Source organism: Vulpes vulpes, chromosome 9 (assembly GCF_048418805.1).
Source record: "Vulpes vulpes isolate BD-2025 chromosome 9, VulVul3, whole genome shotgun sequence".
NCBI lineage: Eukaryota > Metazoa > Chordata > Mammalia > Carnivora > Canidae > Vulpes > Vulpes vulpes.
In genome coordinates, this window is record NC_132788.1 from 80,371,403 (window position 1) to 80,393,797 (window position 22,395).

At 40.0% G+C, this 22,395-nt stretch overlaps 1 protein-coding gene across 3 annotated transcripts in view; it reads right to left on the reverse strand.

Moving 5' to 3' along the window:
• The window catches only part of ATXN7 (ataxin 7), a 136,820-nt gene that overhangs the window by 20,917 nt on the left and 93,508 nt on the right, over positions 1-22,395 (reverse strand). The window contains exon 1 of one of the 3 annotated variants that reach the window (XM_072720522.1): positions 11,661-11,895. The exons of the other annotated variants lie outside the window; for them this stretch is intronic. Coding sequence (XP_072576623.1) covers positions 11,661-11,727 — 67 coding nt within the window. The 5' untranslated portion in view covers positions 11,728-11,895. Of the gene's footprint in view, positions 1-11,660; positions 11,896-22,395 lie in introns of those variants that run through there. 3 annotated transcript variants of the gene reach the window in all.

Below are 22,395 nucleotides of genomic sequence, written 5' to 3' on the forward strand. Positions count from 1 at the left end.
GCCACCTGGGCTGCCCTCCCCCCTCCCTTTTTTAATAATCTCACTTGACTACAGATGGCATAGCTCTGGTGCATGCCACTAAGATGCCAAAGGCACAAGACAAAAATACCACAAATAGCTACGCCTGTTTTTTTAAACCAGGAAGTAATTCATGGTTAAATACAGACTACACAGGTTTAACTGAAAATAAAGTCTACTCAGTGGAGAATCAGGTTTTCTCAGCATAAGGCTATCCACACTAAATAAATTGAGAGCTGCTGAAGAATGTTACTATCTGAAACACGTAAATTATTTTGTGACTGTATCTACTTAAGTACCTTATGATGGTAGCTTAGTGAGTGACTTCAATTAAACTTGCAATTTAAAATGACACATGGCTTAACTGTAAGTTTTAAAATGTAAGGGATCCAACATTTACTTATTACAGTATGGAAGCTATATGAATATTTACAAAATTGAGCAAACTAGAATCAATAACTATAAGCATCACACAAATGGTTTATTTCTAAAGTGTTTAACACTATCTAGTGTTAAACACTATACCAGTCCTGAGGCTCTCTGGGAAGCTGAGATGACTTATTCCCAGGAGGCCATTAGTTCAACAATGCTTTATGTCGTACTTAAGGACCTGCACTACAACAGGACAAAATTATACCTATCTACAGACAAAATTCCAATTGTCCAACTAGACTACACAAAAGCCACAACCAAGTTAGGATGGCTAAACTGATAGTGATTTTTAAGTGCCTGTTGCTTTTTTTCCCCCCTAATGAAAATTGTGTGTATGGGAGGGAAAATTTTTAAAAATTGAGGTTTAATAACTTTCTAAATTTGGCATCCTACAGGTTTTCCCCCTCCACATTCTAATTTAGTTTCTCTCTCCTCTGTCATCCCAAAATATTGTCTGAATATCCTTCCAAGCATCAGCACTTGTCAGCCAGGACTGTAAAAATCAGTTTCCAGTTGCCACCTCCCTTGGATGGTGAAGCTTCCTTTCTGGGTCATCTCTGCCCCTGTGAAGCATGGCATAGAGCAGACCTTCAATTAACATTTGCACTAGTGGTACAGCTTTTCTTGTGAGGAGGAGTGATTTTCAAATGGCCCTAGATAAATGGTTCTTAATCGTGGTCACACAATGGCACTGACTTAATGAGCTTAAAAAATACTGAGTCTCACCCTCAGAGATTCTGATTTACCTGGTTTGGGGTGTGGTCTGGGCATTGAGACTTTTATAAGCACCCCGGTGTGATTCCACTGTGCAGTCAAGGTTGAGAGCCTTCCTTCTATAAGGCTAATGCTTCAGACCATTAGACATGGCTGAGTAAGTTAACATTTGTAGAGCACTGAGAACACTGCCTGGGCCATGGCACTCTATATCAGGGCCTATTAAATAAAGCTCACTGCTACTACCTGTTCTCAACTTGTGCTTTCCAGACTTCCATCAACTGCAATTTTCATCATTCTTACCAAAGCTACATAAAATACTGTTTTTTACTTTACACTTTTATTTAAATTATCAACTCTACTGTTCCCTCATCCTCCTTAGCCAACATTAACTGGTCTCTCTCATGGAGGCATCATTGGTATTTCTGACAGGACAATTCTTGTACAGGATTTCAGGATTAGAGGTCCTGTCCACTATCCCTTAATCACCAGCAGTACCCCTATGCCAGGGGAACCTGAAACTACCCTCCAATTTCACATAACCCAGTGTGAAGCATGGTACCATCCTGAATTGAGAGCTATTTCTCCAAACAACAGTATCTATGAAACAGTAGGTTTGATAAGCTTGTTACAAAGATTTCTGAAGTACATTGTAATAAATAATAAAATATTCCTCCACGTTCATCCACAGCAATCTTCTGTGCTTCTGATGGAAGCGTACTAAAGGAATAATACCATGTTTCTGCTAAGAAGAAGGAATAAAACCCCAACTTTTACTTTAAGGGGCAGCCCGGGTGGCCCAGCGGTTTAGCACTGCCTTCAGCCCGGGGTGGGATCCTGAAGACCCGGATTCGAGTTCCATGTCGGGCTCCCTGCATGGAGCCTGCTTCTCCCTCTGCCTGTGTCTCTGCCTCCCTCTCTCTCTCTGTGCCTGTCATGAATAAATAAATAAAATCTTAAAATAAATAAATAAATAATAAATAAATAAATAAATAAATAAATAAATAAATAAATCTTTTACTTTAATGAAGTACACTCTTTTTACTATTCTCTAGGGATCAGAATTCTCAAACAAGAACAAATTCTCAATCTAATTCAATACAGTTTTGCTTGTAATGCTTGTGTTGAGAAAGTAAATTTATTCTAAAGCCCCTGATATACTAAGGAATGATCTGAACATAATGAAATACTGCACTTGCTTTTGCAAGATCTCATCTGCAAAAAGCACTACGTCAGAGCAGAAAATTATACCTGGCTGAACTGAGCCACAGGGGCGTACACAAAACATACCCCTCCCCCCAAACATCCACCATCTACCCCAGTTCACCAGGGATGTGAGGAGCCACACCCATCCACAACTGGTGCTATGACCTTCCCTCGATTTCAGATAACCTTCCATCCACTACTTCACAAGAGCTCACAAGCTGCAGCCCCCCTTCCAACACCTACTTCCAAAAGCAATTGTCAGGTAATTTTTCTGCATTTACCTACCCTTAAGCACTTAATCTATGTAAAACTGTGCTACCAGTTTTGTTAGGTTGCTACCTTTTTTGTGTGTATCATTAATGAAGTTTTTTTTTTAAAAGATTTTATTTATTTATTCATAGAGACAGAGAGAGAGAGAGGCAGGCACCATACAGAGAGCCCGACGTGGGACTCGATCCCGGGTCTCCAGGATCATGCCCTGGGCTGCAGGCGGCACTAAACCGCTGCGCCACCGGGGCTGCCCCATTAATGAAGTTTTGAGTGTTGTGCCCATAACCCCATCTTGCCAATGAGTCTCACGTGGATTCTATGATACAATTTTGCACAGTGCAGTAATTTCTTAGGAATGTATGCTGTGTGACAGCAGAACTGACTGTAACTTCAAGCTTGTCCTTTTAATTCTCCATTCCCATCCTAGTCCACTCCCAGCATTTTCTTCAGCTAATGCTTTTCTAGTCTATTAGCTCTTGATACGGGATTTTGCACTAGAAAAATCAAGAATCAAAGCCTCCTAACATTAGAAGTCAGCTGATGTATCGAAAACATTTCCAAAAAATTGTGTTTTCTATTTCAATAATAAAAACTATTTAAAGGGATGCCTGTGTGGCTCAGTTGGTGAAGCATCTGCCTTCGGCTGAGGCAGGTCATAATCCCAGGGTCCTAGGATCCACTGCTATGTCAGGATTCCTGCTCAGTGGGGAGTCTGCTTCTCCCTCTCCCTCTCTCCCCAGGGCTTGTGCACTCTCTCTTTCTCAAATAAAATCTTTTAAAAAAAGAAAACCATTTTAAGATGCTAAGAATGGCAATCTATCATGTGAATTTCTTTCATTCACTAAAACTTGAAACAGGCTTGTGGGGTGTGCATGTGTGTGTGTGTGTGTGTTTCAGATTCTGGCTGAAAAGTGCCAGCTCAAATCCTTGTCGTGCTGCTGAATTAAGCTGTTCCTTCACATTATGGTCTGGTAACTTACTCTCTGGAAAGGGCGGTATCTGGCTTACCCTTTGCGAGAAAGCAAAAGAGGAAAAAACAAATTTAATTACAGCTGAGTTGGACTCTCATCTTTTCACTGTGGGCCTTTATTTTTCATAAGATTTTAAGCTGGGCTTCCAGCTTAAAAAAAAAAAAAAGTGTTTGTTCCTAGATCAAAAGAGAAATGGGCGACTTATGGGTAGGGTTAGGGACCTTATATTAAGTGGGCAAATTGGTGGCCAGATGCTAAGCATAAACTGCAATGTGGTTTGGTAAGGAGTCCAAGTTGAGTTTTCAAAGCACTCCTCTCTCCAGGGTCTGGCACCAGCTCAGAGAAAGCACACTGTTGTCCCTGAATGAGGAGGGCACTTTGAATGGCTCTAGCAAGAAGGAGAGAGAGTCAGGCAGACCAACAGAGAGACAAATACAGATATAGGGAAACACAGAACAGAGAGACCCAGACTGAACCAACAGGCATGGGTGAGCTGGAGTGGGGGTGACACTGGAGGTTTGGGTTAAACAAAGCAGACAGGCAGATGTGGGGAGAAAGAGGTAGACATAAATGGTTGTGGGGGAGGGAGAGAGAAAGAGACTGTAAGCAAGCATAAAAAGATGGATGCACTGAGCTTTCTTCCTCCTTATGCCTTGAACGTGTGCTACCACTGAAGGCAATGGCAGGATATTGGGGAAACTAAGGTAGAGGACAGCTCTTTTAAAGTCTTCAAAATGGAGCAGCACGTGGATGGCTCAGTTGGTCAGGCATCTGCCTTTGGCTCAGGTCATGATCCCAGGGTCCCGAGATCAAGCACCACACCACACCAGGCTCCCTGCTCAGCAGGGAGTCTACTCTTTCCTGCTGCTCCCCTTGCTAGTGCTCTCGCCCTACCCCGCCCCCAAACAAGCAAACAAAGTCTTCCAAAATGGAAAGCAACCAAGAATACTAAGCTTACAACCTGGGACTTATGCTGAGGTTTAAAAATAAATGTATGTACGTGTTGACACCCAGGTACAAACCAAGTAGGAATTCAAAGCAAATAATTAGATCTTAAGTCATAAATAAATAATGCCTTGAAAATAACTAAAAATAATTCATATGCACAAGTGTCAAAGTTAGGGCACAAGCCTAAAAAGCTGTCAAAGCAAATTGTAACTTCGAACCATTCATTCAGGGGGGAAAAAATTTATAAGGATGTATGTCAAATTTTAAGTGCTTATTCCTGGAATTAGGGTCTATATTTTTAAAATTCTTTTGGATAGTTTCATTTTTCTATAATGACTATGGCTTACTTGATTACACTTTTGAAAAAAAGAGAAATTTCATGTGGCATTCTAGCCTCAGTTTCATACATGCCAAAATACAGCAAGACATATTATCATCTATGAAGAAGTAATCAATCTGTTCCATTCTCAGTGTTCATCACATAAGAGCAGGCAAGAGCACCTAACAGCTATGAAGACCACTTCACAAACTTATTTTTGCTTAGGGCTCTTTTGTTAATGTTTTATAATTCAAACAACTGACTGATCAGAAGTCTCACCTTCGGCAATGTCAACAATAGTAGCCACTGTTTACTGGGCAGAAAACACATGTCAGGCATCATGCTGCATAATTTGCAGAGGTTACCTCATTCAGTCCTGACCATCTCTGTACAAAGCAGATACTGTTATGATCCCCATTTCCAGATAAGGAAGCCAAGACTTTATTTTTTTTAAAGATTTTATTTATTTATTCATGATAGACATAGAGAGAGGCAGAGACACAGGCAGAGGGAGAAGCAGGCTCCATGTAGGGAGCCTGACGCGGGACTCGATCCCAGGACTCCAGGATCGCGCCCTGGGCCAAAGGCAAGCGCTAAACCGCTGAGCCATCCAGGGATCCCCCGGAAGCCAAGACTTTAAAGGACTTATGTGGGTTATCCAACATTACCCAACTAGTTAAGAGGCATAGTTGGGACACAATCCCAGGCAGGTTGACTCTAGCACCCAGGCTGGATCACACTATAACCCACCTGCTCTCAAGTGGTATTATTAACAAACCATAATATGTTGTCCAAAGGCAGGCAGAAGAGAGGGGCGAAGGTGAGGGCTGGGGCATATAACGGTAAGAAGCCCATCTTCCCAGGTGCTCAGCAAAAGCAGGCTAACTGCCAGCACAAAAGACTGCAGAGGCTAAACACACAAGGTCGAGACAGAATTTTAGTGAATTCAGGAGAGGGATCCAGAATCTGTTTAAGGGAGAACCAGGTTGTTGTGGATTTCATCTTTCCATTTTGTAAGCTGCTATCCCTAAAGATTAGCTATGCATGTCAGCCAGTGTAGCTTTTTCTTTTTTGCTGGGGCGGGGGGTGGGGGGGTGGGCAGTGTTTAAATCATCAGAGATGGTTTGAAAAGTGAATTTTTGTAGAAAGTGCCAAGCAGAGCTGTCTTTCTGGCTAAAAAGAAACATTTTACAAAGTTCCAAGATGAGTCTGTTTTACTAAGAACCAGCAGGAGGGGCAGCATATACCTGTTCTATAGGATTACGCTGGCCCCCTCTGGACCAACACAATGCATGCTTATTGTTACTCTGGGCTCTGGAAGATCATAGTCACCTTTCCAGCAGAGGCTCAGGGCTGTTGGGCACAGTCTTGACTTGGACTAAGTGACTAACCAGCCTGAAGAGAATCCAAACTAAAATAAAATGTCCCCTGAGAGTGTAAGAACTTCTGGAATCAGACAGATGGGTTCAAAGCCTTGCTCTGCCCCTGACCAGCTGGGTAATGCCGGACAATCACTGGATTCCACCCACCTTGGCAGCCCCTTCATCTGTTAAGCCTACCCGGCAGGGCTATTGGAAATTGAATGATGGAGTGTAGTCGAGCCCTAGCACAGGGACAATTATGGACCAGGCACCATAACACCACTCAGCAGACATGGAGACACGTGGCCCCCGGTCATTCAACTATAGATTTCTGTGAGAAAGGTGTGCATATGATCAAAGCAGCCAGAAGTCACCTACTACTAAACCTAACCCACTGTAAGTGATCTTCTCTGGCGTGGGACAGGTAGAGGCTTCATACTGGGTGTATATGTCTGTCAGTCCAGCAAGACACTAAGCTCTTCTCAGAAAAGCTCAGAGGAACAAGTTTTAAAATTCATTTAAAAATGAGTAAATTTACACCAACCAAAAAGAATGCTCATTCAAGCTAAAGTTATTTCATATACAAAAATTTGGCTCATTTTCCTGACAGAAATAAGTCACTGTGGAAGAAGTGCAGGTGAATGGAATGGAATAAAGTGAAGATCAAGTCCCAAATTCAGCTTATATATTCAAAGGTGGAAATCTGAGGCAGATTATTGAAGAAATGACTCCTAAAACTCACAAATTTTCCTCTAAATGAAACTGACACTCCTGGATAGCTTTGGTTAGATAAGGTTACAAAGAGTGTGTACTCTGTACAGAAAGGCCTTATGAAAAATACCAATCAACACTTCAAGGAATGTATAATTTCATGGGGTCTCTGACAGCCCCAACCCACTAATACTCTATAACTGCTCTCTTTTAAACAAGGATTTTTAAATAAGTGTGTACAGAGCTATCAAAAGTTAAATGTGCATGTATGTATCATTTGGCTAGGCATAGCAAATAATAGCTGCATATAGCAAAAGGTTAGGTTTGGAAACTTAGGGTCATTCTTTAAGCAGGCTCTTCACAGAATTTATTAAGTTGTTTATTTTAACATCCAGGTTGAAAAATAACCATAAATGTGCTATTATCCAGCTCCCAATTAACACAAATTGTCATACTTCACTTTCAGGCTGCTAGACACAACTTGTGAGGTGTCAACTGGCATCAGCTGTCTGTCTTAAGAATGACCCCTAAAAAAACATCCAAGATCAGGAAACTATAAATCAAGACTACATATACATTTTTCAATTTGTAGAGCATCTTCCTTGCACATCTCCCTAGCTCCACATCAGTATTTTCCCTAGACTTTTGACATTCAAAGCTGAATCCCACTTTGGACCTTTTGTCATTTCTGCACATTATCTAGATTATCTACTTACTATATTTTTCAAGTTCAGCAGCTGACTAGGTATATGTAATTTCATATTATCCTAATAAGCATTATGTATAAAATCATGACTTGGCATCCAACACAGTAGTTATTTTTTTTCCCTAATAACTTTTTTTTTTAAGATATTATTTATTTGTTCATGAGAGACACCAAGAGAAAGGCAAAGATACAGGCAGAGGAAGAAGCAGGCTCCCTGTGGGGAGCCCGATGCAGCACTTGGTCCCAGTATGCCCGAGCTAAAGGCAGACGCTCAACCACTGAGCCACTCATGTGCCCCTTACCTAATAACTATTATAAAAAATACTTGGCATCCTATCTAAATTCACAGCATGGACATGAAATCACTGCACGTGGACATGAAACATTTGATGATGTCTTCTCACTACTTTCATGGTCAACTTTTCCTTGTAAGTTTCCTTCTTGTAAAGGCACTCTCAAGCATCTGACCAGCAAATACGGTCCTAACCCACTTCCTGTCCTCACATATTCTCTTTAATCCTTGATCTGCTTTTTCCTTGATCTAACTTCTTTAGTATCCCCAGACACTCAATTAGACTCCTCCAGAGAGAGCCGGGTGTAGTCTAATGCTAAAAAAAAAAAAAAAAAAAAAAAAAAAAAAAAAAAAAAAAAAAGCCAATCCATGAGACTCTCCCTGGAACATTCAAATCACAGGTTGAGGAATCCAAAGTTGACCTCTGACAGGCAGTGCCTCAAAGGACAATTAGCTAAAACTGGAGCTGGGACGAAGCCTCAGGAAAGCATGCTTAGGTGGGTTACAAACGGCGCTGGAAAACAGAGAAGAAGAAAAAGTCTTTACCACAAAGCACTCAGCATCATTTCCACTAGAGAGATTTAATTGAAAAGGATGATTTCAACACTGGCTGCCCTAACAAATTAGTCTCCAACTGCGACTTCTGCCAAATGCATTTCTCCTCCCCCTAACGCAGAGGTGCTTTTAAATTAAAACATAAGGGGAAAGTGCAGAAGAGTCATTTATAGCACTTGGGCCACTTGAAACAACTTTTCACCAAAGGTCTATAATCAAATTATCAAGCTCTTCAAGTCAGTGCTTTATGACGGAAATAAAAGCCCCACTAAAGTATTCCGGGTCTCTTGGCATTTCCAGTCTCTGGGCAGGGTGCACACTGCAGCATCCCCATTCACACTAGCTGCATGAAAGAGAACAGATCACAAAGGGCAGATTACAAGGGAGAACAACTCCAACTCCAGTGGGGGAAGGGACAGGCGTGAATGGATTGTAAATAATGTTGCTAAGAAGGGAGCAGAAATATGGCAACTTCAAATAATCCTCTTGCCAGGAATTCTTCCCATGGGGAGGGACTGTTCTTTCTGTACTTTGCTTTCAAGTATGTGAGAAATACGAAAAACATACTACCTGGGGGTACTCCTACCCTGCCATCTTAACTTCTAGCCCTTTGCAAACATTGTTACAATAACTTTTTTAAAAACCAAGTACTTTATTAGAGGAGAGGAAACCCGAGAGAAAAAGAGGAGACGCTGAATGGTATTACAGGCAATTCTTGGTTGTACGTAATAACATCCCTTCTTCATAATCAGTGTCATAAAGCAGTTTGTTTTAAGGAAAAGTGAATCGTCTTAAAGATCTGTTCATCTCCTGATGTGGGCCCTTCCTATGCATCTGCAACTGTGTTCAAGGTGCAGACTCTGAGCTAAGGATTATCATGATCACACACAGGCACACACAGATGTTTTCGGTACAAGTACCTTTGGGGAAAAGGCTGCAGCTGCCTTGAGCAACATACAGCCACTGAACTCTAATTTCACAGCCACCATTTCTGACTATAAGATATCACACCACAAATGACATGCTGGCTGACACTTCTATGTTGCTAACAGTCACAAGGACTTCTCTCTGCCGTCCTCAGGAAGCACAGTGTTACCCAAAGGATACTAGCAGAGTGCAGCAAGCAATCACCCTGCCTGAAACAAACGTGATCTGAGTGGTATATGGCATTTCCCCCAAACTTACTCCCTGCTCTCTCTCACAGTCATCAATGACTTGAAATACTTGCATTCCTCAGATTATCAACATGTGGGAAAAAAAAAAAAAGAGCCAAAACCAAAACTAGACCAATCTCCAGCTACTTCTGATTTAATCCTTCACTGGTTAGGGAAGGAAGCATCCTCCAGTTCGGGGAGTTCTCATTTGAGGTTTAGTCTTCCAATTCATTATATACCATGTACAGCTCAAGCATCAACATACTCAATCCATACCCAAACTTCTCTGTAGTCACATTTTGGGCTGAGGTCCCAAATGAAAGACACAAGGTTTTCATCAAAATGCAAACAGTAATCTAAAAAAAACTAAAGTATGCCTTTCCCACTCCAATCCAAATTTCACACACACACACACACACACACACACACACACACACACACACACGGGTAGAAAGAGACAATTAAAAAGAACCCGGTAAAACTTAAGAGTTCTCCTTTTCATTGTTTTCATTCTGTTTATCTTTTAAAATGAAAACTGCTGTGCAGGAACCCCCACAGGGAACACTATTCCTAGGCCCAAAAGGAGTAGCAAGTCCAAGGTGCAATGGAATGCCAGCTCCATCTGCCATCGAGAGCTACACTGAGTCTAAGTCACATCCTTATTGGTTTTCCCCACTAATTTGGTATCCTTTTAATTTCAATTTATTCCGGATGGGGGAGGGAAGCAGACTGAACATGGGAACAACAGAAACCTCAAACTCAGAATACCGCTCCCCAAGCCTTCCTCATTAAGCACTCTGGTTAATAAGGAATGAGTGATTCATTACTTCACAATGCCAATGTTTTCAATGAATTTGTGGCACACATTTTTTTTTTTTTTTTTGAAAAGAGAAACAGTATCTGCCCCACCTTCGGGCTGGGGCTATCAGCTAATAAACATCAAAAGCAATATTCAAAAACGAAACCACAAACAGCAAAACTAAAACTGATGCGAAAGTTCTTAAAAAATAAATTTTAGGGATTTAACAGCAATTTGATTAAAGATTTAATTAAGACCTGCCAATATCGACAGACCTTCAAAGTGGTGGGAGCTAAATTTCAACCTCAATTAAAATTATCTGGTCAAGCTCATTAATGCATAGGCCATGAAAAGTGAATCCAGGGAAAGGTAAAGAACTCCACGGTCACCTCACCCACAGAAGCATGAGACAGGGCAACTTTGAGAACAGACTCCTAACAGCCAAAAACAATCAGCTGAGCTGCCCTAGCTACCTTGATAACAAAACTGAAAAAAATCATTCTTTCTGGCAGTCAGTATGTAATTAAATTTTTATACACTCAATTTAAGTTATTGAATGACTTTCCAGGGCTACTGTTTGTATTTTGAAGCTGTTCTTCCTCTTGACACAGTGTTCTGTTTGAAACTTTGCTGTGGATTTGAAGTATCTGACAAAACAGCTTTCAAACACATTCTACAGGAAACACTATGAACTGCCTGTCATAAAACCTCACTTACCACAAGTGAGATAAAAAACAAACAGTTAAAGCGTGTAACAGCGTTCCTCCATTTTTAGAGAGCAGCGTAAGTAATGCTTTCCCTGTTTTGAGATACGGGAACTGTTTGGTGCAAACCTCAGCATTTTGTTGGAGTTAATAACAAACTAGACTCCTGTCTGCGTTTGAACTTTGTCCAGACCACTCAAATGACATTTCAGAATGGCTCCGGTGAAGGGCTTGCAGCAACTAATCCCCCTCCTTGCGATTACCCACTCTGATCCACTAGCTCTGCAGAGCTCACTCCCTCCACCAGTTCAGCAACATACAGCTCACGGCCTGCTGGCAGGGGAGGCCAAATGCCAGGAGGGAAGAGGCCTGCAGGAACTCTTCCCGCTCCGTTTGGTTCCATGTAACATTAGCAAGGACCTAACCCACCTCCCACAAGCTCATCCACAGCTGGGCCCAGAGCCAAGCCCAGCCTCTAGAAACTGCCTCCGAAAACTTACCCAGTGGAGCTTTCAGCCCTCGTGCGGAGGAAGGGCTGTTCTGGAGAGGCTTCTTGTCACCTTCCATTCACATAATCTGGCTGTGCTTCATTGCACACTTGCTACTGCAAGCTTGCATCATGACTTGGGTCTGCCCACCAACTCCAAATATGCTCCATGTTTGGTCTTATGTAACATTTGCTACTACTGTAAAAAGCACTTGAATTACAAAGGTCCTGGCAGATCAACAGAAAACAAGGGGTGGAGTCTAATTTCATCTAATATGGTCATACAAGGCGTCCTGGCTGGTGTAAATTAATCCTTCTATTTGAAAGGCAACTTACCAAAACTGGGGAAGATGGAACTTACGAATTTAACCTGCTAAAAAATGTGAATTTACTCACTCCCTGATTTTTCTAAATACCTTTAAATGGATGCTGCTACCAGGTATATTAGAAAATTTACATGATTCATTATACAGCCTACATTTTAAGCCTCCACAAACCCAGAAGTTTTAAAGTTAATGCAATTTCTATAAAAATCAGCAGCCTCTCTCATCATTTCATTTCCCCATGATCTATACTTAAAAATAATTAAAACTTGTCATACCAAAGCTTATTTTTCCTTCCTAAATCTAGTAACAAAAATCTTAACCAATTTTCTTTTCTTTTTTTTTTTTTTTTTTTTTTTTTTTTTTTTTTAACCAATTTTCTATGCACATTTGTAAATACATCTAATTTCAGAAAGATATACACCTGATTGGGAATTTGGTGTTCAATCATTAGGTGACTGACTAAAGCTGAGACCTTTTATGCTTTTAATCCAAAAACTTTTCTAACTAATGGCTCTTTATAAACAGTGTCTTCCCGGTCTGTTTCCCTCTCTGACCCCTATTATACTCCCCACAAAACTACCCTCCTCTTCTCAATCCCCAAATCTTACTGTGAAATAGATATGGAAAAAATGGCCAACTCTCCTGAGTTTTATGATGATAAAGGGTGCATACATAGATTTGGATGCCTGATAGTTCAGAATGAACACTTTTAAATGTCAAAGAGGCGGGGGGTGGGGGGGGGGGCTGGAATTCCTCTACAGAATCCCATCACCCCATAGAGAATATTTGGCAAGAAGTCATGAATTATATGTGTGGAAAAGATTTGGCCTGGGACGGGTGGGAAAGAGTCGTGAGGCATAGGAAATGGTTTCTATTAGACCAGACACAAATTCCAAATTTACTCTAAAACACAAGGATAGTAGCCACACTGCTTTATTTTCATGGCAAGCATTCAGATCCCAACCATGGCAAAAAAAGTAAGATCCAGAGGTTTTCCTGAAACCTACTTTCTTTTTTTTTTTTTCCAGACTTCTCATATCACAAACAATGCCAAAACTATGGCAGTCCTTAAAAGACACCAGGAACACCAGGTAAGAGGCCTCAGCAGGTCTCAGAAGTGCAAGATAAGAAAATCTTACAAAAGTTTAGCAAAAATATGAAGTTTAGAGTTAATTCACCAAAAGTCTTCTTAAGTTGGAGGAAAAAAAATTTCATTGCTATCCTGATTGCAACAGGTCTTAGCATTGTTCACTGCACCCACCCGCCCTCCCCAAAGGGCAGCTGAGGAGTCTCTCCTTGATGTCATCAGCCACAGGACAAAGCTGAGATAAGAAGCCCTTTCTCAGACTAAGCTTCGGTTCCACATCACCGCACCTGTCAAGCCAGACCCCAGAATCCTCGCTCTTCTAGCACAAATGCTTGCCTTTCCACTGTTCCCTTTTGTAGATGGCGGTAGAACAAATTGGGGGAAAAATCATTAAAAATCCAGCCAATCCATGAGTTCCAAGAACCAAATCTTTTTGTAATTCTGATGAAAACTAGGGAGAATTTCTGCATACTTAATTGCTACGGTACAATCTATATTTAACTTCATAGTTAATTGATCCTTGAACAACGTGGGGGTTAGGGAGCCTGACCCCCCCATACCAAAGGGTCAAAAATCTAACTTTTGACTCCCCAAAAAGTTAATTATGAAAATCTACTATTGACAAGAAACCTTACTGTTAACATTGTTAATTAACACACATTTTCTATGTCATACATATTATGTACTGTTTTCTTAAAATGAGCTAAAGAAAATTATAAGGAAAAGAAAATACATTTACAGAACTGTACTTTATTTATTGAAAAAACTCCACACATAAATAGGTAAAATCTGCACAGCTCAAACCTATGTTGTTCAAAGGTCAATTGCATAAACAAGAGAGAAACAATTTAAACTTACTTTTAAGATCTATATCCAAAAAGGGATGAATGATAAGCCAGGAAAATATAATTTTGTATAGTAAGAATATATACAAATACACAAAGAATGGGCATAAAGCTTCAAATTAGATTTTTGAACACACACATTCTCTCTGAATGTCCTGAGTAAAATGTTTAAGCAAATACTTCAATACCACTTTGTTCTGCTTGGACAGCATTCTTATGATTTTCTACCAACCATCTCCCAATATCCTATCCAAATAAAGTTTATTTTCATACTAAGTTTCTCAGTGACAGCTCATATTTAAGTGTCTGGGTCTGGGGACATGGTCACATTTTAATTTTTCTTATTGAAAAAAAATTCAAAGACTACAGACTAAAAAAAGGCTACAGACTAAAATACCATTTTAATAGAATAACATCCATGCCTTACAGACCAAAAATTATAGGTATTGGCTGTGTTATGGATGGTGTGCATTCATCAATTTTATTCTGGTGGACAAAGGGAGTCCTGAACTAACAAAAATTCTTCTGTGAATGAGCCTGCTCACAGCAAACAAGCACACCAGCAGCAGCCAGGAAGGGCAGTGCCTCAAAGGTGTGGGTTTAGGGGACAGCCCGCAGTCTCATCACTTCCAGTTGTGCAGCCTAGGCCAAAAGCCTTCTGTCCCTCAGAGCCTGGGTCCTCTCCTGGGAAAGTGCCACGACTGCCTCTTCCCATTGGGCTGCGGTGAGGAGTAAGGAGGTAACGCACAGAATGCAGTGTCTGCCACCTTTTCAGTGCTCAATAAATGTTAGCTCTTATGGTTGAAATCAAGGAGAAATTAGATGGTGGGCATCAGTTCAAAGAAAGGTCAAAGAGGGAAAAGAGGTTCCTACTACAGGAATTAGTGACGTCACCAACAAATCTTGGGATTTCCTCAACAAACCCCTGAGAGGCCGGCAGGTGTCATCTGATTTTCAGCAGGGCAACCAACAGGCTGCTGGCAGCTGGGAAAGGCTGTGTTCCTGTCCTTGGTGGCAGCCAGTTCTCCAGTTTACAGAAGCCCAAGTCTTTACTGACTCCACTTCAGTGTCTCAGCAGGCCGGGCAAGTTATAATTGGCCTTAATTGGCACTTACAGGAGCTTTAACATTCCTTACCTGCTGCCAAGGAACACTTGAAAGGGGGAGAAAGTATTTTCAAACTTGGAAATACCAAGCAATTCATTCAGCTGTGGGCCTGGAAGCCTGCTATCCAGAATCAGATTAGCTTCACCAAGAAATGTTGCTACATTATTATCCAGTGCTCATTAGGTACTCATGCTGGATTAGGAAAGGTGGGAGATGAAGTTTAAATGGGGATAATTCACCTTGAGGGCTAATACCATGCAGCAGCCTTCCTATAGCTGGCATCATCTGATCTTCTGGTGGATGGCTCTTCAGGGCTCAGCCACACTTTGTGTGTGTATCCCTTTTCAACTGTTCTCATTGTTCAAAGGCAGGCAAATAAAGTAAGCATAACCTCATGGTTTGATTTACAAAGGCTTTATGTTAACCACAGTCCAACCTCAGTCCAGTCATTATTTGACACACAAGGTGAACACTGTTAAAAGGTGACCAGTCACACCAAATGCAAGGAGGATAATGAGATCAGAAACAAAACTGACAACAGATTAACTAACATCATCAGTCCTACAATTAAATCTACCCAAAACTGTTATCTTCCAGGAGCCTAAACATGTTGCTGAGAGGAATCCCAGCCTAGCAGACGCAGATTCTCCCCTAAGGTAAATTCCAAGTAGGATGAATAGAAATTTCCCACAGATGCCAGGAAAAATTGCTGATGACTGCTTAAATGAATATATTTTTTTTTTAAATCACTGCTCGTTTTGAAAGATCTCCTTGCCTCATATCATTCCATATTACTCAAACTCAGAAGATATACGCCTGGTAGTAAAAACATTTGTGCTTGTTTCAGAAACTTAGTTCAAAGTCAAATTACAATCAATCACATCTGTGTGTGTATGTGTGTGTATAAAACACTTTAAGATGCTTTAGAAAAAGAAACTGAATTTTAGAAAGATAAACAGAACATCTACTCCTGGTGGTGAAACTGTCATACATGTCTAAGATACAAAGTATTACAACCTTTGTGGAAAGCAATCTAGTAGCAGCTATTAACAATGCATATAGATATCCTTTCTGACCCAGGAATCCCTTCCTGAGACTCTAATCCCACAGAAACAAAACCACCACAGGAGTTAAAGATGTTACATATGTAGCAGGAGGCAGAGGACTTCAAGGCGGAAGCTACTGCCTGGCCACACCTTAGAATAGTAAGCAACCATTAATAAGGGGGGATTCATTTTATATCTTGACCTGTGAATGAATTCTCTTGTGGTATTGTTGAGTAGGAAAGAAGCAGAAGTGTATAATAATAGAATCCATTTTCCATAAAACTATGACCAAAAGTCCTTAACTAATAAATCACAGGATATGTGCCCAAATTCATTAGCATGAGAAAAAATATAGTATATACTAAGTTAGGTACTAACACTTTCTATATATATATATATATATATATAAAATATAGAAATGTACTAAGGTACTAATACTGTACTAAGTTACATAGATGGTTTACAGAAAGAGAAGACTGTTATAGTTAGAAAGGGTGGGCAAGCAGAAAGAGCCAATAAAATAAGTAGGCTAAACCGAAAATAGCATATTTGAGATCATGTTTGTGTATCTATGTAAAAATATGTTTATATATTTAATATATTCATGCATATTCAAAAATCCACAAAGAAACTAACAAATTTTTGTTCTTAAAGAATGTACTGTGAAAGGAGCTAGAGAAAAATTTAGGCAGCCTTAAATTCTGGTATTACATCAAACAAGGAGATCCTGATTAGGGCTCCTATTTCATTTGTTTGGCTAAGCCAACTGAGATTCAAGTAGCACAATTGAGCACACTAAGAATCACAAAGAAAAAAGGCCTATTAGCCACTCTGGTGAAACAATATTTTAACATTCTAAAGCTCACTACGGGGACGCCTGCGTGGCTCAGCGGTTGAACATCTGCCTTCAGCTCAGGGTGTGATCCTGGGTTCTTGGGATCAAGTCCCACATCAGGCTCCCTTCTTTCTCTGCCTGTGTCTCTCATGAATAAATAAATAAAATCTAAAAGTAAAATAAAAAGCTCACTACAAATCTTCAGTAGACATTCTAACAATCTTTTGAAAATATCAAGCATAAGAAGCAATAAACAAATTTCATTCCAGAGTTTGTTTCTGGCCTTAGGAGACTACTGATCAAGAACTCTTATCGTGTATGATTAGGGATTTACTGCTTTTAACTTTTAAAACGGAGATAATTTCCTTCCCTGCCCTCTCTTTCTCTTTTTAAACATTAAAACACAAGAGGAAAAGGTATAAAATTTCTTTTGAAATTCAATCTGAGAATTGTTATCTTAATAACAAAATGTAGAAGTAAGCCTAAAGACTGGGGTTTCTATATACACAATGTGAAATGAGGAAGGAAGAGCTAAATTTAGTCACTGCTCCCTTGCCTCAAACCAGTTTGTTTTATGGGTGTGGGCTAGCACATGCACGAGAGGAATTATTCCAGCCAGGTAGTAGGTATTAGCGCATAAACAAGCAATAAAAACTCCCTCTTCTGGTCATAAGTAAGACCACAGCTGAACGGGTTTTGAAATAGCAGCTGTGTAACCAGTAAACTTACACGTTAGTCTTGTGAAATGAGTCGGGAAAAGTATCTTTTAGCAAGTTTAATTAAAATGAGGCTTTATATACTGAAATATCCCCTTTAAAATCTGCCATCATCAGCCATCCTGATGATTTCTATATATACTAGACAGGTCAAGAAGAGCACTGGTGAATAAAAAATATTTATTTACTTATTGATTTACTTATTTATTTACTTATTGATTAATGCCGCTAGAAACTCACATTTTCACTATTTTATTCTGGTGACACACATTAGAAGATCTGTTGAAGTATTTCGTTAAATCACAGTAACAGGGCAGCCCGGGTGGCTCAGCGGTTTAGCACCGCCTTCAGCCCAGGGTGTGATCCTGGAGACCTGGGATCAAATCTTACATCGGGCTCCCTGCATGGAGCCTGCTTCTCCCTCTGTGTCTCTGCCTCTCTCTCTCTCTCTTTCTCTCTGTGTGTCTCTCATAAATAAATAAATAAATAAATAAATAAATAAATAAATAAATAATAAATAAATAAATAAATAAATCACAGTAACACTAACCTAGAGGGCAGCTCTGAGCAGCCTCCATGTGGAGAATTAATACACTGAAATAAATCACAGACACTCCCAAAGAAGAATGTTCTTTAAAGCACTGCCTGTCATAAAGCAACACTGAGAAACTACAGGTCTACCAATAGGACTGGTGAAATTAATTTAATTACACTAATAAAGTGGAATAATAGTCTGTAAAAAGAAGTAGTGTAGTATGAATTCACATGAAAAAATAAGATTAAGTTATTAAGTTAAAAAAGTAAACTTATAACAAATCCAATATTAACATGTATGAGGGAATAAGATATATACAGCCAAATATGTCTACATGCAGGGTCTAGAAACTTTTATTCATTCTGATTTCATATTCATCTTCCTCTTTCATATTTATTTTTCTTTTACAATGTATACTACTACCTTAATAATGAAAAAAAATCAAAATGCATGTGGTTTTGCTTTTTAATCGGCATGTTTTTGTTAGCAGAATGAGAAGCTAATAAGTCCCAGGAAAGCGTGCACATCCTCTTTAGCTTCCTAGCTTCCAGGGCTAGATAACTATCGTTCCACTAAAACAACAACAACAAAATGCCAAAGTTTGGCATCATTGCAATAATCATTTTCAACCCCTACAATATTTACAAAATGCCTAAAGAATGAATATAATACATCAGGACCCTTCATTCAGGTCAGAATACCTCATTAAAAAAAAAAAAAGTCCCACACACAAATTGGAAGAACAACCCCTTGATTCATCAACTAGGTAAAATCATCCAGCTGCCTGAGCCAAAAACCCCATGAGTCGTTCCTCATCCCTTCTTTCCCCATATTGCTAATCCCCAGTTCATCAGCAGGCCCCACGCTGCCTGTCTACTTCTATGCAGACTGCAATTCTGGCCACAACTCTCAGCCTCTGCTCCAATCTTCATCTAAGCTTTTTCTCCTGATCCAGCTCTCAACTGGACTAGGGCAAAGCAGCCCACCACCTGGTCTCCCTCTTCTGCTCTTGTCCCTATGTTCCACAGAGCAATCATCAATCAAATCAGGACACTTCGCTGCTCAAAACCCCAGCAACTTCAAATTACCTGCGCTGTCCAATCCTATCCTCTGGTGGCCTGTAGGGCCCAGTACTCCCTTTTCCAAACCTTAAGCCACACCCCTCAGGTCCTTACACATTGCTTCTCCACCTCCACACTGGCCTTTCTGCCATGTGCATTTCCACCTCAGGGTCTTCTGCACCTGCTCTTTTCTCTGTGTGCAACAACAGTCCTCCACATCTTCACATGGGGGACCAGAGACCTTTTTCTTGCTGACCTTCAAAATCAACACCTCAGAGAAGCTTTCTCTGACTAGCCTTACCTAAAGGGCCTTAACCCGGTGGTCATTCTCTCTCACATTACTCCTAGCATTTATCAATACCTGAAGTAATCTTATTTTACTTGATTTTGTCTCCACCCTTCCTAACTAGAATATAAGCTACATGAGAGACACTGCTTTTGTAGTTCGGTGGGAGCAGGGCCTAGAGCAGACATTCAGTACTCAATAAATATTTGTTAAATGCATAAATTACAATTTACTTATTTTTTAAGCAACTGGAAAGACATATTAATAAAGGCAGAGATTAAGAGGAAAAATCAATACATTTTATAACCATTTAAATGTTGCTTCTATAATCTTTTTTTTTTAAATTTTTATTTATTTATGATAGTCACACACACACACACACACACAGAGAGAGAGAGAGAGAGAGAGAGGCAGAGACATAGGCAGAGGGAGAAGCAGGCTCCATGCACCCGGAGCCCGACGTGGGACCCGATCCCGGGTCTCCAGGATCGCGCCCTGAGCCAAAGGCAGGCGCCCAAACCGCTGCGCCACCCAGGGATCCCAATGTTGCTTCTATAAATGGCATAAATAACACCCCTTAAAGATACTGCTTACTATATAAGTGAGGAAAAAGATAAAATTATATTAGCTAGGGACAAAGCAGTCCTTTATTTGATGCTACTGAAGTTATATGAAAAAATTAATTAGCACTATTTGGCTTGTGGCAAAGAAAAATTGAATTCACTGCATTTACTTTATACATGCCATTTTCAGTGACAAGTTTAGGTCAAATGGTCAACTGTAAATTTCCACTGAGAGTTAAACTAACATCCACCTTGACATCATTCACATTTTGATATGCCTGCTCTGGTTAGCTCCCTTCCCTGACTCAGCCCTGACTGCTGGAGAAAGGCCTGGCATATGTCTCAGCAAAAGAGTGAAGTATTTTTGGCTCTGCAACAAGTTTCAATCTTTATACTGACTGCAGAAATAAATATGCCAACCAATTCTCTAAAGAAGCTACAGAATGTCATGGGGCTGGAACAAAAAGAGAAGGAGTTTAGCTTTAGATTACTAATTTAGGGTTAAATAGAGTAGGAGAAGAGGCTGAAGAGAAATCCAACAACTATGCTCAATCAACTACCTACTACTCATTACATCTTCGAATTACTAAATGTTCTCTCTGAGGTAATGGGCTCACAATGACGACCCAGCTACTCTACATCAGCTTTACAGTTCTACCTGGGCTAGGACATCTGTCACCAATGATGGTTTTGTGACATGTGGAATTCATTACATCTTCCCTGGATTTTCTTTTAATTCTATCCATCCTTATTACATGCAAGAGAAATAGATATGAGTTGCCGGAAAACCTGGCCTGGTACATTTTATCCATGTGAAAGAAATTTAATTTAGGAGTTTTATTTGTAAATTGGGAATATAACTATCCATTCACTGGGTCGCTAAGAACAGGAAATGAGACATACATACAATGATGCTTTGTGAATCACCAAATACTATTAAAAATCATTAGTCTGTGGACTTTTAGATGAAAGGCAACCCTTAAAAGATTAACTATCACTAAACGTTTCCAAGTAGAAAAAGGCCCCAATTATAAAAATACAGTGGCCAGATTTAGACAGCACAATGGACAGAACAGAGAAACATTTTCTTCTTTATCCAAAAACAAAGTTACTTAATAGCCAAATAAAATAACTCATTTAAAACGCCTGAAACTGTTACTTTCAATCAGATAGCAAAAAGAGGAAGGGTGTTCTTTAATAAACAGCAAAAACCTCTGCTTTGGGATGTAGATTAATTCAAAGGGTAGCAATCACCAATCACAACCATGTGAAATGCTGTACACAAAGGGAATCAGCAGCATTTATGCCAGAACCAGCCCATGGGATCTCGTAGATTAAGACTCATTTTGCTCCCCCACTAACATTCTCTGAAATCTATTTAATTGGCTCAAAAAAGTATGAGTAATTTCTATTTACTCATCTTCATTACATTTTTGAAAAATATAATTTATGCTGGCATCTAAAAGAATCCAAACCACCTCAGTGTACTTCAAGGAACATTAAATCTAAGCAGTGTGTGTGGGTATTAATTTTGCGTGATCTTAGTATCTACAAGTAGAGAAAGTTTAAGATCACAGCAGTGTTTCTGCTAACACTACTTTCACAAAGTTAAGAAAAACCCAGACTTATGATATTACACCCTCTCCAACCCCCATCTATGAACAGGTCTGAGAGAGGAAATATGTTTTAAATTGAGGACCAGACTTACGCACCATTCATGGTGACTGGCAGGGACTCAGTACATAATCAATACATAACACCAACTGATAAAAGACCAAAGATATTTGTCCTCTGTGATGTGAGAATTCTGCTTCCTAGACATGACAACTTCTTAGGGCTAGAGTTGGACAGCTCCTTAAACAACAGAGGAAACCAAATCCAATAGCTTGAGCTGGTGTTTCCCAAAACACGGGATAGGTATCACTCCCCATCATTAACAACATTAAATCTCAAGTGACAACTTACTTCTTTCCCAAATCTCCTTCAATTCTTCTGATAATATCACACTACCATGCGGATAACACTGCCTAAAATGTGCTAGTTTCCTTTTCCACAAAGAGAGCAGGCCCCAGGCCTCAGCAAGAACATCAACTGGGAAGAACATCAACAAAGAATTTAATCATCTTTTTACTACATTTATTTTTACACTTAGCATCTATGGCAAACACAACCACCAGTCTTCCTTTTGACGATTCTGGTAAGGTTCTCTTTGTAAGGACTTCTTTAAACAGAAGTGGTCTGATTTAAAGAAAAATATTAAGTGGAATTATGTAAGCAAATCATAGAGAGCCCGACTGATTAAAATCAGGGAAAGGTGGCAGAGGCAGGTGTGACTACAAGGC